At 41.5% G+C, this 16097-nt stretch overlaps 1 protein-coding gene across 1 annotated transcript in view; it reads left to right on the forward strand.

The window, feature by feature from the left end:
- chd7 (chromodomain helicase DNA binding protein 7) overlaps nt 1-10181 on the forward strand; it is a 123710-nt gene extending 113529 nt beyond the window's left edge. The window contains exons 37-41 of the mRNA XM_062070373.1: nt 1544-1762; nt 1825-1965; nt 2056-2160; nt 4997-5162; nt 8191-10181. Of these exons, the coding sequence (XP_061926357.1) occupies nt 1544-1762; nt 1825-1965; nt 2056-2160; nt 4997-5162; nt 8191-9077 (1518 nt within the window). The 3' untranslated portion in view covers nt 9078-10181. The remainder of the gene's footprint in view (nt 1-1543; nt 1763-1824; nt 1966-2055; nt 2161-4996; nt 5163-8190) is intronic.
- The last annotated feature ends 5916 nt before the right edge of the window (nt 10182-16097 follow it).

The raw sequence follows: 16097 nt of genomic DNA on the forward strand, positions 1-16097 counted from the left end.
CACTCTGTTGAAATGAAGTCAGTTGTATTTATAAAGTGCTGTAGAAAACATAGGACAAGTAAAAGAACTGGAGGGGTATGTTCTACAACCCAACACACTCTGTTGAAATGAAGTCAGTTGTATTTATAAAGTGCTGTAGAAAACATAGGACAAGTAAAAGAACTGGAGGGGTATGTTCTACAAGCCAACACACTCTGTTGAAATGAAGTCAGTTGTATTTATAAAGTGCTGTAGAAAACATAGGACAAGTAAAAGAACTGGAGGGGTATGTTCTACAACCCAACACACTCTGTTGAAATGAAGTCAGTTGTATTTATAAAGTGCTGTAGAAAACATAGGACAAGTAAAAGAACTGGAGGGGTATGTTCTACAACCCAACACACTCTGTTGAAATGAAGTCAGTTGTATTTATAAAGTGCTGTAGAAAACATAGGACAAGTAAAAGAACTGGAGGGGTATGTTCTACAAGCCAACACACTCTGTTGAAATGAAGTCAGTTGTATTTATAAAGTGCTGTAGAAAACATAGGACAAGTAAAAGAACTGGAGGGGTATGTTCTACAACCCAACACACTCAGTTGAAATGAAGTCAGTTGTATTTATAAAGTGCTGTAGAAAACATAGGACAAGTAAAAGAACTGGAGGGGTATGTTCTACAAGCCAACACACTCTGTTGAAATGAAGTCAGTTGTATTTATAAAGTGCTGTAGAAAACATAGGACAAGTAAAAGGATAACAAAGTTAAGTCCATCAACTAAAAGCTTTTCTGAAAACCAAAGAGTCTACACAGTCAAGATCACAGAGGGACTGGTGCAAGTGTTTCCAGAGTCTGGGAGTTAGGGTCCTCTAGGAGACCCTGGCCTTAAGACTGAAGGCTGAAGTGTAGGGACACAACAAACCAGCGATATACTGAAGGCCCACCATGCGAGGCACGGAAAGTCAGGACTAAAATCTTCAACTCTATGCAGAATTGGACTGGAAGCCAATGAAGACTTGATAGTGTGGGCTGTTCTGGGTGCACCGCTCAGAAGTCTGGCAGCCGCATTGGGTTCAGTCCCAAGTCTCTTTGGAGTTGTGAAAGTGAAAAGTGAATGACAATAGTCAATGCAAGATGTCATGATCCATGTCACATTTTCACTACACATTTCTCACTTTACAGACATTTCTCAGCTGATAGGAACAGTTTTTGGTCAGTTGATGACAGTGACCCTCCTAAGACTTGGACTGATCTGCTTTTAACACCAAGGAGTTCTTGATTAGGGGAATCTTTTTATCTGGAGCGATGATCAGAGTTTACGTTTTGTTAGAATTTATCCAAAGGAAATTGGAAGACAAGCAGTTATTGATTCAGGATAGACATTTGAATGAAATACTGTTTGGATGTCCAGGATGAGGGTGTCAGCTGTGGAAGGGGTCCCGGATGATTCAGGATAGACATTTGAATGAAATACTGTTTGGATGTCCAGGATGAGGGTGTCAGCTGTGGAAGGGGTCCCGGATGATTCAGGATAGACATTTGAATGAAATACTGTTTGGATGTCCAGGATGAGGGTGACGGGGCCAAGGTGTCAGCTGTGGAAGGGGTCCCGGATGCCGCTCGTGCCCAAAGACCCAGTCTCCCAGTCTCGGAGCAGAGTCCCAGTGGAAGATCTCTTGCATCCGGCAGCGTGGAGGAGGAAGAGGCTAGCGTGTCCAACAAAGAACTGGGGGAGTGGCTGAGGCAGCACCCCACCTACACCATGGACATGTCTGCTTTTACACCAGTGAGTCTACTCTCACCTCCTCCCGTCTTTTATGTCTCTTCTAATCATCTCATCTTCTGTAGAAGAACGAAGAGTTACTGCTGTCTCAGTTCTCAAAGCCTAAGCAAAAACGTCATCGCTGTCGAAACCCCAACAAAATCGACATCAACACCTTGACCGGAGATGAGAGAGTGCCTGTGGTCAACCGACGTAACGGACGCAAGGTAAGAACACCTCTCTACTTTACCTTCTTCTTCTTCTTCTTCTTCTTCAGTCATTCCTTCTCAAACTGATTGCATGCTTTCTTCTTCTAGATGGGTGGAGCCATGGCCCCGCCCATGAAGGAACTTCCCAGATGGTTACTGGAGAACCCGGAATTCTCCATTGCACCAGACTGGACAGATATTGTCAAACAGTCGGTTAGTAGCCCAAACATTTCATGAGATTAATCACACATTATGTCAACATCATGCATATTTTTAAAGTCATACATATATTTAAAAACTATTCTGTAATTGGTATTAACATATATATTTTTCTTATATTGTTTTGCTGCTTATTTTCTGACTCCACGTAACACAGGCCTCACTTTTATTAGTTTATTACGCTTATTCTGCACTCCCTGAATGTTGCAATTTAATGTGCCAAAGATCTTCACAGTCAAATGTATAATTCCCACAATGAAAGAACATTAGTGCACAAAGGTTGCTCGCTAAATGAATAATAGTTTGCTTTAAACTGATTAAAAGCAACACAATTATACAGGATGAAGGTTGGCTTTAATGCTGCTAGCTTAATGCTAACCTACAATGGACTACCTCATTGACAGGATAAAGAAAGTTAGCTTAGTTAGCCAGCTTGTACAAACGTTTATTAAATGAGATTTTACCAGAACAAAATTGAAATAAAATATTTCTACTTGTCGCATATATTGACCGAACTGTGTAGAAGTGAATACTGAGCGCTAACTGCATGTGACTAACTACACAAGCCTGTTGCTCAAACCATCACCTTAAAAACCATCACCATGACGATCTTTAAAAAGACTTTTACATTTCATCTATGGCAGTCTGAACATTATATGACATTCTGATATCGGGCTCAGGGTTTTAAAGGCCTACTGAAAGCCACTACTAGCGACCACGCAGTCTGATAGTTTATATATCAATGATGAAATCTTAACATTGCAACACATGCCAATACGGCCGGGTTAACTTATAAAGTGACACTTCCGGTTGAAAAAGCCTTCGGCGGATGACGTATGCGCGTGACGTAGCCCGGGGAACAGAGGTATGCCTTCCCCATTGAATACAATACAAAAAAGCTCTGTTTTCATTTCATAATTCCACAGTATTCTGGACATCTTTTGCAATTTGTTTAATGAACAATGGAGGCTGCAAAGAAGAACGTTGTAGGTGGGATCGGTGTATTAGCGGCTGGCTGTAGCAACACAACAAGGATTACTCACTTGGATAGCAGACGCGCTAGCCGCACGGACGATCGGGTGAAGTCCTTCGTCGCGCCGTCGATCGCTGGAACGCAGGTGAGCACGGGTGTTGATGTGCTGGGCAGATGAGGGCTGGCTGGCGTAGGTGGAGCGCTAATGTTTTTATCATAGCTGAAGCTCTGTGAGGTCCGGTTGCTAAGTCAGCCTTAGCGTTGTTAGCAACAGCATTGTTAAGCTTTGCCAGGCTGAGATCTATTAATCGTGTATTTACATGTACATGGTTTAATAGTATTGTTGATCTTCTGTTATTTATTTTGTTTCTATCTGCATTTGAGACAGATGCTATCACGTTAGCTCATGCTAAAGAGCTTCGTCAATGTATTGTCGTGGAGATAAAAGTCACTGTGAATGTCCATTTCGCGTTCTCGACTCATTTTCAAGAGGATATAGTATCCCAGGTGGTTTAAAATACAAATCTGTGATCCACAATAGAAAAAGGAGAGAGTGTGGAATCCAATGAGCCAGCTTGTACCTAAGTTACAGTCAGAGCGAAAAAAAATATGTATTTCACTGCATTGTAGTCCGTCACTCTAACGTTCCTCATCCACAAATCTTTCATCCTCGCTCAAATTAATGGGGTAATGGTCCGAATAGTTCTAGCTGCGTTGAAAACAATAGGAAAATATGAGGGAGTGAACAACTGACAACGTCACGCTACTTCCGGTAGGGGCAAGGTTTTTTTTTTTATCAGAGACCAAAAGTTGCGAACTTTATCGACGTTGTTCTATACTAAATCCTTTCAGCAAAAATATGGCAATATCGCAAAATGATCAAGTATGACACATAGAATGGATCTGCTATCCCCGTTTAAATAAAAAAATGTAATTTCAGTAGGCCTTTAAAGTGAATTTAAATGATTCAAACCAGTAATAACCTGTGATTAATCATGATTATTCTAAGTGTACAATTATAATTATATTAGTCCAAATTCAAAAGTGATTAGTCATGTTTAATCCAAATTCAAAAGTGTGATTAATCAAAATACATAAGTGTGGTGAATCAAGATTAATCCAAATTTAAAAGTGTGATTAATACAAAATTCAAAAGAGTAATGAATCATATTTGATCCAACATTAAAAGTGTGATTAATCAATATAAATCCAAATTCAAGTGTGATTAATCAAGATTCTGAAGTATAATCAAGGTTTATCCCAATTCCAAGGTGTGATTAATCTAACTTCAAAAGTGTGAATCATCATGATTAATCCACATTCAAAAGTATGATTACTCATGATTTATCCAAATACAAAAGTGATTCATCCAAATTCTGATTAATCAAAATTATTCCCAGTTTAAATGTGATTAATCAATTTCAAAAGTGTGAATAATCCTGATTAATTCAAACGTGATTCAAACCATGACTAATGCAAATTCTGTTGTGTGATTAATCCAAATTCAAAAGTGTGATTAATCAAGAATAATCCTAATTAAAAAGTGTGATTCATCCAAATACAAAAGTGATGAATCCAAAATGAAAAGTGTGATTAAACCAAATTCAAAATTCGGATTAGTCTTGATTAATCCAGCTTCATGTTTTATCAACATTGTGTGATTAATTAATTAAACCCAATTAAAATGTGATTAATCCAAATTCAAAAGTGACTGTAATCCTATTTTAAAAAGTGTGAATAATCCTGATGAATTGAAATTGGAACGTGATTAACATTAATTGAAATTCAAAAGTGTGATGAATCCAAATGAATAAATAGTGCGAGTCAAAGTGTGATTGACACATCACATGTCTGCAGGGCTTCCTGCCAGAGGCCATGTTTGACCGGTTACTGACAGGCCCCGTGGTCAGGGAGGAGGGGGTGCGACGCCGCGGACGGCGACCCAAATCTGAGATCGCCAAGGCGGCGGCGGCCCAGGTGGCTGCGGCTCAGGCTGCCCAGGTCACTGCTGTGTCCTCTGCAGGTAAGTTGGCTTGAAGTGGTCATCTTGTCTTGTCTCGTCTCCTGTTGCTTGAAGTGGTCATCTTGTCTTGTCTTGTCTCCTGTTGCTTGAAGTGGTCATCTTGTCTTGTCTTGTCTCCTGTTGCTTGAAGTGGTCATCTTGTCTTGTCTCCTGTTGCTTGAAGTGGTCATCTTGTCTTGTCTTGTCTCCTGTTGCTTGAAGTGGTCATCTTGTCTTGTCTCCTGTTGCTTGAAGTGGTCATCTTGTCTTGTCTCCTGTTGCTTGAAGTGGTCATCTTGTCTTGTCTCCTGTTGCTTGAAGTGGTCACCTTGTCTTGTCTTGTCTCCTGTTGCTTGAAGTGGTCATCTTGTCTTGTCTTGTCTCCTGTTGCTTGAAGTGGTCATCTTGTCTTGTCTCGTCTCCTGTTGCTTGAAGTGGTCATCTTGTCTTGTCTTGTCTCCTGTTGCTTGAAGTGGTCATCTTGTCTTGTCTTGTCTCCTGTTGCTTGAAGTGGTCATCTTGTCTTGTCTTGTCTCCTGTTGCTTGAAGTGGTCATCTTGTCTTGTCTTGTCTCCTGTTGCTTGAAGTGGTCATCTTGTCTTGTCTCCTGTTGCTTGAAGTGGTCATCTTGTCTCGTCTCCTGTTGCTTGAAGTGGTCATCTTGTCTTGTCTTGTCTCCTGTTGCTTGAAGTGGTCATCTTGTCTTGTCTTGTCTCCTGTTGCTTGAAGTGGTCATCTTGTCTTGTCTTGTCTCCTGTTGCTTGAAGTGGTCATCTTGTCTTGTCTCCTGTTGCTTGAAGTGGTCATCTTGTCTTGTCTTGTCTCCTGTTGCTTGAAGTGGTCATCTTGTCTTGTCTCCTGTTGCTTGAAGTGGTCATCTTGTCTTGTCTCCTGTTGCTTGAAGTGGTCACCTTGTCTTGTCTTGTCTCCTGTTGCTTGAAGTGGTCATCTTGTCTTGTCTTGTCTCCTGTTGCTTGAAGTGGTCATCTTGTCTTGTCTCGTCTCCTGTTGCTTGAAGTGGTCATCTTGTCTTGTCTTGTCTCCTGTTGCTTGAAGTGGTCATCTTGTCTTGTCTTGTCTCCTGTTGCTTGAAGTGGTCATCTTGTCTTGTCTTGTCTCCTGTTGCTTGAAGTGGTCATCTTGTCTTGTCTCGTCTCCTGTTGCTTGAAGTGGTCATCTTGTCTTGTCTTGTCTCCTGTTGCTTGAAGTGGTCATCTTGTCTTGTCTTGTCTCCTGTTGCTTGAAGTGGTCATCTTGTCTTGTCTTGTCTCCTGTTGCTTGAAGTGGTCGTCTTGTCTTGTCTCCTGTTGCTTGAAGTGGTCATCTTGTCTTGTCTTGTCTCCTGTTGCTTGAAGTGGTCATCTTGTCTTGTCTCCTGTTGCTTGAAGTGGTCATCTTGTCTTGTCTCCTGTTGCTTGAAGTGGTCATCTTGTCTTGTCTCCTGTTGCTTGAAGTGGTCATCTTGTCTTGTCTTGTCTCCTGTTGCTTGAAGTGGTCATCTTGTCTTGTCTCCTGTTGCTTGAAGTGGTCATCTTGTCTTGTCTTGTCTCCTGTTGCTTGAAGTGGTCATCTTGTCTTGTCTCCTGTTGCTTGAAGTGGTCATCTTGTCTTGTCTCCTGTTGCTTGAAGTGGTCATCTTGTCTTGTCTCCTGTTGCTTGAAGTGGTCATCTTGTCTTGTCTTGTCTCCTGTTGCTTGAAGTGGTCATCTTGTCTTGTCTTGTCTCCTGTTGCTTGAAGTGGTCACCTTGTCTTGTCTTGTCTCCTGTTGCTTTAAGTGGTCATCTTGTCTTGTCTTGTCTCCTGTTGCTTGAAGTGGTCACCTTGTCTTGTCTTGTCTCCTGTTGCTTGAAGTGGTCACCTTGTCTTGTCTTGTCTCCTGTTGCTTGAAGTGGTCATCTTGTCTTGTCTCCTGTTGCTTGAAGTGGTCATCTTGTCTTGTCTCCTGTTGCTTGAAGTGGTCATCTTGTCTTGTCTCCTGTTGCTTGAAGTGGTCACCTTGTCTTGTCTTGTCTCCTGTTGCTTTAAGTGGTCATCTTGTCTTGTCTTGTCTCCTGTTGCTTTAAGTGGTCATCTTGTCTTGTCTTGTCTCCTGTTGCTTGAAGTGGTCATCTTGTCTTGTCTCCTGTTGCTTGAAGTGGTCATCTTGTCTTGTCTCCTGTTGCTTGAAGTGGTCATCTTGTCTTGTCTCCTGTTGCTTGAAGTGGTCATCTTGTCTTGTCTTGTCTCCTGTTGCTTGAAGTGGTCATCTTGTCTTGTCTTGTCTCCTGTTGCTTGAAGTGGTCACCTTGTCTTGTCTTGTCTCCTGTTGCTTTAAGTGGTCATCTTGTCTTGTCTTGTCTCCTGTTGCTTGAAGTGGTCACCTTGTCTTGTCTTGTCTCCTGTTGCTTGAAGTGGTCACCTTGTCTTGTCTTGTCTCGTGTTGCTTGAAGTGGTCATCTTGTCTTGTCTCCTGTTGCTTGAAGTGGTCATCTTGTCTTGTCTCCTGTTGCTTGAAGTGGTCACCTTGTCTTGTCTTGTCTCCTGTTGCTTGAAGTGGTCATCTTGTCTTGTCTTGTCTCCTGTTGCTTGAAGTGGTCATCTTGTCTTGTCTCCTGTTGCTTGAAGTGGTCACCTTGTCTTGTCTTGTCTCCTGTTGCTTGAAGTGGTCATCTTGTCTTGTCTCCTGTTGCTTGAAGTGGTCATCTTGTCTTGTCTTGTCTCCTGTTGCTTGAAGTGGTCATCTTGTCTTGTCTCCTGTTGCTTGAAGTGGTCACCTTGTCTTGTCTTGTCTCCTGTTGCTTGAAGTGGTCATCTTGTCTTGTCTCCTGTTGCTTGAAGTGGTCATCTTGTCTTGTCTTGTCTCCTGTTGCTTGAAGTGGTCATCTTGTCTTGTGTTGTCTTGTCTCCTGTTGCTTGAAGTGGTCATCTTGTCTTGTCTCCTGTTGCTTGAAGTGGTCATCTTGTCTTGTGTTGTCTTGTCTCCTGTTGCTTGAAGTGGTCATCTTGTCTTGTCTCCTGTTGCTTGAAGTGGTCATCAGTGTGTGATGGTGTCTTGTCTCTGTGGTGCAGGAGGCATCAACCCTCTGCTGCTGAACAGTCTGTTTGGAGGTATGGACCTGAGCCTGCAGTCTCTCCAGTTAGCTGCCGGCCTCATGGCCTTCCCTGCACCCACTGACCCCAAGCAGGCCGCCTCCATGCTGCCCCTCATGCTGCCCGCCATGGGGGCTCTCCCCAACATGTTTGGCCTGGGCGGCCTGTTCCAGAGCAACTTGGCCTCCAACTCCCCCTCCGTCTCCGCCTCCGCCTCCGCCTCCGCCAACACCAACGGCACCGCTGACGGCGAGGCGGAAGACAGCAGTGCAGCGAAGAGGAAGGGAGAGGACAAAGATGGAGGTGATGATGAGGAGGAGGAGGAGGCAGACGAAGGCGATGAGGGCAAAAATATTACAAAGAAGAAGAAAACCCAGAAGGAGGGCGAGGAAGCGGAGAAATCCCAAAGCAACATGCCAGATAGTGATCCTGCGGCCATCAACAGTGACGCCGCCGCCTTGCTGGCCGCCGCCGGCATGTCCGCCAATTCTCTGGCGTTCAACCCTTTCCTCCTCTCCACCATGGCGCCCGGCCTCCTCTACCCCTCCATGTTCTTACCTCCGGGCCTGGGCGGACTCGGCCTGCCCGGATTCCCCAACACCTCCACCCTGGCCGACCTCCAGAGCGCCATAGGAGTACTGGGGGGCAACACCCTGGTCGCCAACCCCCCCAGAGACGATGACGACGACACAGCGGGGCAGCAAGTGGCGGCACAAGAAGAGGAGGAGGAGGAGGAGGAAGAGGAGGAGGAGGAGGAGGCGCGGGGGGCAGAGGGAGACCTAACCGAGGAGAGAGCAGCTGCAACAGAGACCAGGAGCCAAGAATCTCTTGTGGAGGAGGCGGGGGCATCTCCACACCAAGACTAAAGTGACCCCTGACCCCTGACCCCTGCCACCTTTACTCATCTAGCCTTTGTTCTTTCTTTTGGGGCCAGGTGTGTTACCTGAGAGGCAGCATTAAGTTAAGTCTTTAGTCTAGTCAGGGAAAATCAAAGACTGTCGGCCAGTTTTCATCTTCCAGTAGTGCTTCTCTTCTAGGAGGAAGGCCAGTGTGGGCGAGCTCATGTAGCCTATTCTTCTTCACACACACACACACACACACACACACACACACACACACACACACACGCTGCCCTCGTACTGTTACCCAGTCACACACTGTTTGAATTCCAGTCTTTCCACTGCTGGTCTTGGATCCTCACAGAGACCCTGTTCCAGGTGGTCCAGTTCTACGTTCCGTCACGTCCTGCTACTTTCCAACACGCTTGAAGACTTTAGTCCCACACTGACACCAGACCTGCCAGACCAGGACTGAAACACAACGTGCTTCAAAGTAAATGAAGTTCAGCTTCTCTTTTCTTTTTTTGTCTTGTTTATTTTGAAGTAGTTGACAAGCGAGCGTGGTGCTTGACAAACATGCAGCAGCCTCCTTCAACTTGTCCATCTTAATAGCATTCACTACCACCGCCAGCCCAGTGTGTGTCATGCTGACACAGCAATAACTATGGCAGCTTTTGAATGTTCCAACACACACACACACACACACACACACACACACACACACACACACGCAGACTGTATGAATTAACCACAAGTGTCGTATTAAAGAACTCAAACTGTAACTGATAAGTACTGCAATCAATTTTGTCTCACTTTGTTCCTGTTGATGCACTGGTGTTCAAATAATCAGGTACCTTTATTACTTAGCTACTTTTCTTGGAGAGAAAAATGGACTTTTTGTTACTTTTAGCCAGCAAGCTGAAGAGCATTACCTCAAAATTCTTATCTAGCCTTGAAGTTTACAGACTTATAATGTAAATGTTTTGTTTTTTTTCTTATTTCATTTTTGTTTTCCTTTTCTTTTTTTGGGTGTGTCTTTTTGTTTTTGTTTTTGGAGACATCATGTATGATGAATTGTAGCTATGATGCTTTTAATAAAAGTGAATCATGATATTCGCCTAGGAAACCAAAGCACCGCCTCAGTCTTGTTTGCAGTTTGTATTCATCAATATACACAAACACAATCAACAAAGCTTTTTATTCATCAAAATACACAAACACAAGAAGCAAATTATTTTAGTCATCAAATTACACAAACATTACATTTTATTAGGACAAGAAACAAATTATGGTATTCATAAATATACACAAACACAAGAAACAAATCTTTTTATTCATCAAAATACACAAACACAATCAACAAATGATTGTATTCATCAAAATACACAAACACAAGAAGCAAATTATTTTATTCATCAAAATACACAAACAATCAAATGATTGTATTCATCAAAATACACAAACACAAGCAAATTATTTTATTCATCAAAATACACAAACACAATCAACAAATGATTGTATTCATCAAAATACACAAACACAATCAACAAATGATTGTATTCATCAAAATACACAAACACAAGAAGCAAATTATTTTATTCATCAAAATACACAAACACAAGAAGCAAATTATTTTATTCATCAAAATACACAAACACAAGCAAATTATTTTATTCATCAAAATACACAAACACAATCAAATTATTTTATTCATCAAAATACACAAACAATCAACAAATGATTGTATTCATCAAAATACACAAACACAATCAACAAATGATTGTATTCATCAAAATACACAAACACAAGAAGCAAATTATTTTATTCATCAAAATACACAAACACAATCAACAAATGATTGTATTCATCAAAATACACAAACAAAAGCAAATTATTTTATTCATCAAAATACACAAACACAAGCAAATTATTTTATTCATCAAAATACACAAACACAATCAAATTATTTTATTCATCAAAATACACAAACACAATCAACAAATGATTGTATTCATCAAAATACACAAACACAATCAACAAATGATAGTATTCATCAAAATACACAAACACAATCAACAAATGATTGTATTCATCAATATACACAAACACAATCAACAAATGATTGTATTCATCAAAATACACAAACACAAGAAGCAAATTATTTTATTCATCAAAATACACAAACACAATCAACAAATGATTGTATTCATCAAAATACACAAACACAAGAAGCAAATTATTTTATTCATCAAAATACACAAACATTACATTTTATTAGGACAAGAAACAAATTATGGTATTCATCAATATACACAAACACAAGAAGCAAATTATTTTATTCATCAAAATACACAAACACAAGAAGCAAATGATTTTATTCATCAAAATACACAAACATTACATTTTATTAGGACAAGAAGCAAGTTATTGTATTAATTAATATACACAAACATTACATTTTATTAGGACAAGAAACATGATTTTATTCATCAATTTACACATACTACATTCTATTAGGACAAGAAACACATTTTATTCATCAATATACACAAACACTACATTCTATTAGGACAAGAAGCAAATTATTGTATTAATTAATATACACAAACATTACATTTTATTAGGACAAGAAACATGATTTTATTCATCAATTTACACAAACACTACATTCTATTAGGACAAGAAACACATTATTTTATTTATCAATATACACAAACACAAGAAGCAAATATTTTAGGGGCGCCGCGATATAAAAATGTCATATCGCGGTATTGGGGAATATCCTCAACGTACTTTCACACTAAAATATTTGAGCCAGGTTTGATTGATTGATTGAGGTTACTTAAAATAAATTGGGCAGAAGAATTTCACATAGTGTTGTGGCTTCTTAAGATGTTTAAATGTCTTCATTTGTAATTATGAAAGATTGTAGTGGAGATTTTTAGTTTTAGTTTTTTTGTAGTGGGGATTTTATTTCATGATGAACGAGATTCCGGTGCGTCACTTCCTGTTTGTGTGACGTCACGCGAGCTCACGTCCGGTTATTAATCCGTCATGCTGGAAAATAGCACATTCTATAGTTTAATGTACACTTGAACGGTTTAGTTTGTCAGGCAGCAATGATTTTATGTTCATTTATGTTGTTAGTTGGTCATTTCCTGACGAGGAAAGACGCTAACGCCCTCGTGTGTTAGCATTGAAGCTAGCTAACGAGCTAGCTGTGAATCGCCGCTCTGTGAGTTTCAATCAAAGTGTTTTTAATCATCATAAATGTAGAATACTTCAAATCAACAATATTAATCATTAAAAGTCGTACTGCCGCAGTGTACCATTTTTCGTTACATCCCTAATATGTTTGAAGACAGCTGCTTAGTTCTAATAAAGTTGCAATACTGCAAAAATCGAGGAAAAAGACATGTAATAATACTTCTGTCAAAGTTAGTCTGTTAACGCGTGCGATTAATCACAACAAAAGATCGCGTTAATTGCGCACTTTATTTTGACAGCGCCTCCGCCTCTACTTCCGCGGATGGTTACCTGCAAGGCAGCACGTGTGGTGACGCGGTCAGTGATCACGTGTTGTGATGCGGTCAGTGATCAGGTCAAAGACTCCGCCAGTGCCTTACGACCATTCAGGCTGCTATTGGCGATACTTTATAAAAATATACATGCAGGGTCTGCTAAAATGTACAAAGTAGTGTATATCAAATCAAATATAACATAAACAATACTAGGCATGTATTTATATCAAACTCTAAAATATATTAAGGGAAGTGGCATGAATAACAATATAGTATAGATCAACCAGAAAAAAGTGGAGAGAAATCATACAAAATGGTGTTTCAAACCATAACAAAAGGAAACAAGTAAAATAATAAAATAAATGAATTATTCAGAATTACTGTTACAATAAAAAGTAATTCACAATTGAAACATGAAAATACTGAAGGTGTAAACGACACTCAACAAAAGCGTCTAACAATGTCTCATTTTCAAACTGTGCTCTTAACTCAAGTATCACTAGTACTAAAGTATCACTAGTACTAAAGTATCACTAGTACTAAAGTGTGTCTACAGCTACAATTCCCCCCAAAGTAAACAGTAGTGATTTTAGGCGTGTATTGCGCAATTTGGCATCTTCATCCCTCTATCATTTTCCTTTAGAACAGGGGTGTCAAAGTCAAATGGACGGAGGGCCAAATAAAAAATTTAGCTACAAGCCGAGGGCCGGACTGTTCGAATGTTCATTGAAAAATTTTTAAATGACGCATATAGTCTAGTGAACCTAATTGAACCTACTGAAAACCTAACAAATATATTCCAATATGATCAGATAAATAAAGCAATATTATCTTATGGCTCTGTCAGTAATCTTTAATTTTCAACAGACACAAAAGACAAATTTCCTTTATATAAAAATCCCCATAACATGAACATTAAATGAAAGAAACCGGTATTCAAGGCACCATCAGTAGCCTATATTTTCTATTTTAGCAAAAGTGGGCTAAATTTACTTCAAAGAAAAAAACAATAATAGCAATTTTCTATCATCCACTCAACTGAAATATTTTTAAAATATAATTAAATTGAAATACAATAAAATAAAGTGCAAAAATCTATAAATCAAAAACAACACTTTGTTTAAGGAGAAGTAACATGCAGTGAAAACAAATATTAAACTTTAACTTTTAAACTTGAATTGAGTAAAAACTCTAAATATGTGATTGCACAGTAATGTTCACATTAAACCCCCCTCCTCCCTCCGTGGGAGGGAGGCGAGTTGGGTGCCCGAAACCCCCCGCTGGTTTCGGCCCGCCCCTTGGCGCGCGTGGCACGGCGGGCTCCGCGACCCGACGGCTGGCCCTCGTGGCTTGACGGCGGGCGCGTCCCGACGGGCCGCGCGTAGGGGTCAAACGCAGAAGTCTCAGGGCCTCGTGGTGAGGGGGTGGCCTGCGGGTTTCGGCCCGCTTGACCCCCCCGCTCCGCTTGGCGCGCGCGGCACATGACGGGTTCCGCCACCGACGCTCGGGCTGCAGCCCGACGGTGGTGCGGGCCCGGCGGTGACGCGCGGTTTGGGGAAACAAAGCAGAAGTCTCAGGGCCTCGGGGCCGGGTTTCGGCCCGCCCCCTTGGCGCGCGTGGCACGGCGGGCTCCGCGACTGACGGCCGGGCTGCAGCCCTTCGGCCGGCAGGCGCGTCCCGGCGGGCCGCTCGCCCCCTTTCGGAACCTTGGACCGGCATCCGCTTGGTGCGTGTAAAAGATCTGCGGTCTGCGGGCCGGTTCTAATAATAAATCAAGATCATCCCAAGGGCCGTAAAAAACCTTCTCGCGGGCCGGATATGGCCCGCGGGCCTTGACTCTGACATATGTGCTTTAGAATGTGAAGAAATGAGCTTCATACTTTGGTAAGGAGAAAGACAATCAGAAATATATTCTGTACATTTTGTCTTCTACACGTTTTTTGTATGAACTTTGCGGTTTGTTCTTGGAGCAGAAAGAGCAGTAAACACGGAAGCAGAAGAAGACACAAGCTTGGCCTTGGACACCGTCGCTCAAAAAGCAGAAGAAAGAGAAGGTAAGCCTATTTTGCCTCCTCTTCTACTGACTTCTTTTAATTGCTGGAATTGTACTTTGAGTTGAGTTTGAATTGTGCTTGAGTAAACGCTGGAAGACCACATATATAGACTTCATTTCTCTTCGAGAGAATTTCACATTTCTAGCAATTCCAGACAAACGTTTCAAAAACAGAAATGATCTCAAACCACAAGCAAAGTAAATCAAAATAAGAAAACACTGCGCATTAATAAAGCAGGCTCAACAACAAACAAACTGCATGATAGAAATGCTGCAAGTTCACAGAACTAAACCAGTTAGTTAAGAATGGCAGACCTCAGCAGTATCCATCTTTAAAGACCTGAGCAGTATCCATCTTTAAAGACCTGAGCAATATCCCCCTTCAAAGACCTGAGCAGTATCCATCTTTAAAGACCTGAGTAGTATCCCCCTTCAAAGACCTGAGCAGTATCCATCTTTAAAGACCTGAGTAGTATCTATCTTTAAAGACCTGATAAATATCTATCTTTAAAGACCTGATCAGTATCCATTTTTAAAGACCTTATCACTATCCTCCGTGTGTGTGTGTGTGTGTGTGTGTGTGTGTGTGTGTGTGTGTGTGTGTGTGTGTGTGTGTGTGTGTGTGTGTGTGTGTGTGTGTGTGTGTGTGTGTGTGTGTGTGTGTGTGTGTGTGTGTGTGTGTGTGTGTGTGTGTGCGTGTGCCAAAGCCACAGTGACATGCAGACACCCAGTAAGGGGCGTGTCGAAGAGGGCGGGGCATAAAACAGATTGTATCTTGTGAAAGAGAGGTGCGGTGACATCATAAAGAGGGCGGGGCATAAGACAGATTGTATCTTGTGAAAGAGAGATGGGATGACGTCATAAAGAGGGCGGGGCATAAGACAGATTGTATCTTGTGAAAGAGAGATGGGATGACGTCATAAAGAGGGCGGGGCATAAAACAGATTGTATCTTGTGAAAGAGAGCTGTGATGACGTCATAAAGAGGGCGGGGCATAAAACAGATTGTATCTTGTGAAAGAGAGGTGGGATGACGTCATAAAGAGGGCGGGGCATAAGACAGATTGTATCTTGTGAAAGAGAGGTGGGATGATGTCATAAAGAGGGCGGGGCATCAAACAGATTGTATCTTGTGAAAGAGAGGTGGGATGATGTCATAAAGAGGGCGGGGCATAAGACAGATTGTATCTTGTGAAAGAGAGGTGGGATGATGTCATAAAGAGGGCGGGGCATCAAACAGATTGTATCTTGTGAAAGAGAGGTGGGATGACGTCATAAAGAGGGCGGGGCATAAAACAGATTGTATCTTGTGAAAGAGAGGTGGGATGACGTCATAAAGAGGGCGGGGCATCAAACAGTTTGTATCTTGTGAAAGAGAGGTGGGATGACGTCATAAAGTAGAATCCATGTTGTCAGTCTACATTTGTATGACTTACTTTACAAAATGTCTCCTTTCATCTTTTGGAGGCTGTAA

This window comes from Entelurus aequoreus, linkage group LG14 (genome assembly GCF_033978785.1).
Source record: "Entelurus aequoreus isolate RoL-2023_Sb linkage group LG14, RoL_Eaeq_v1.1, whole genome shotgun sequence".
Taxonomy (NCBI): Eukaryota; Metazoa; Chordata; class Actinopteri; order Syngnathiformes; family Syngnathidae; genus Entelurus; species Entelurus aequoreus.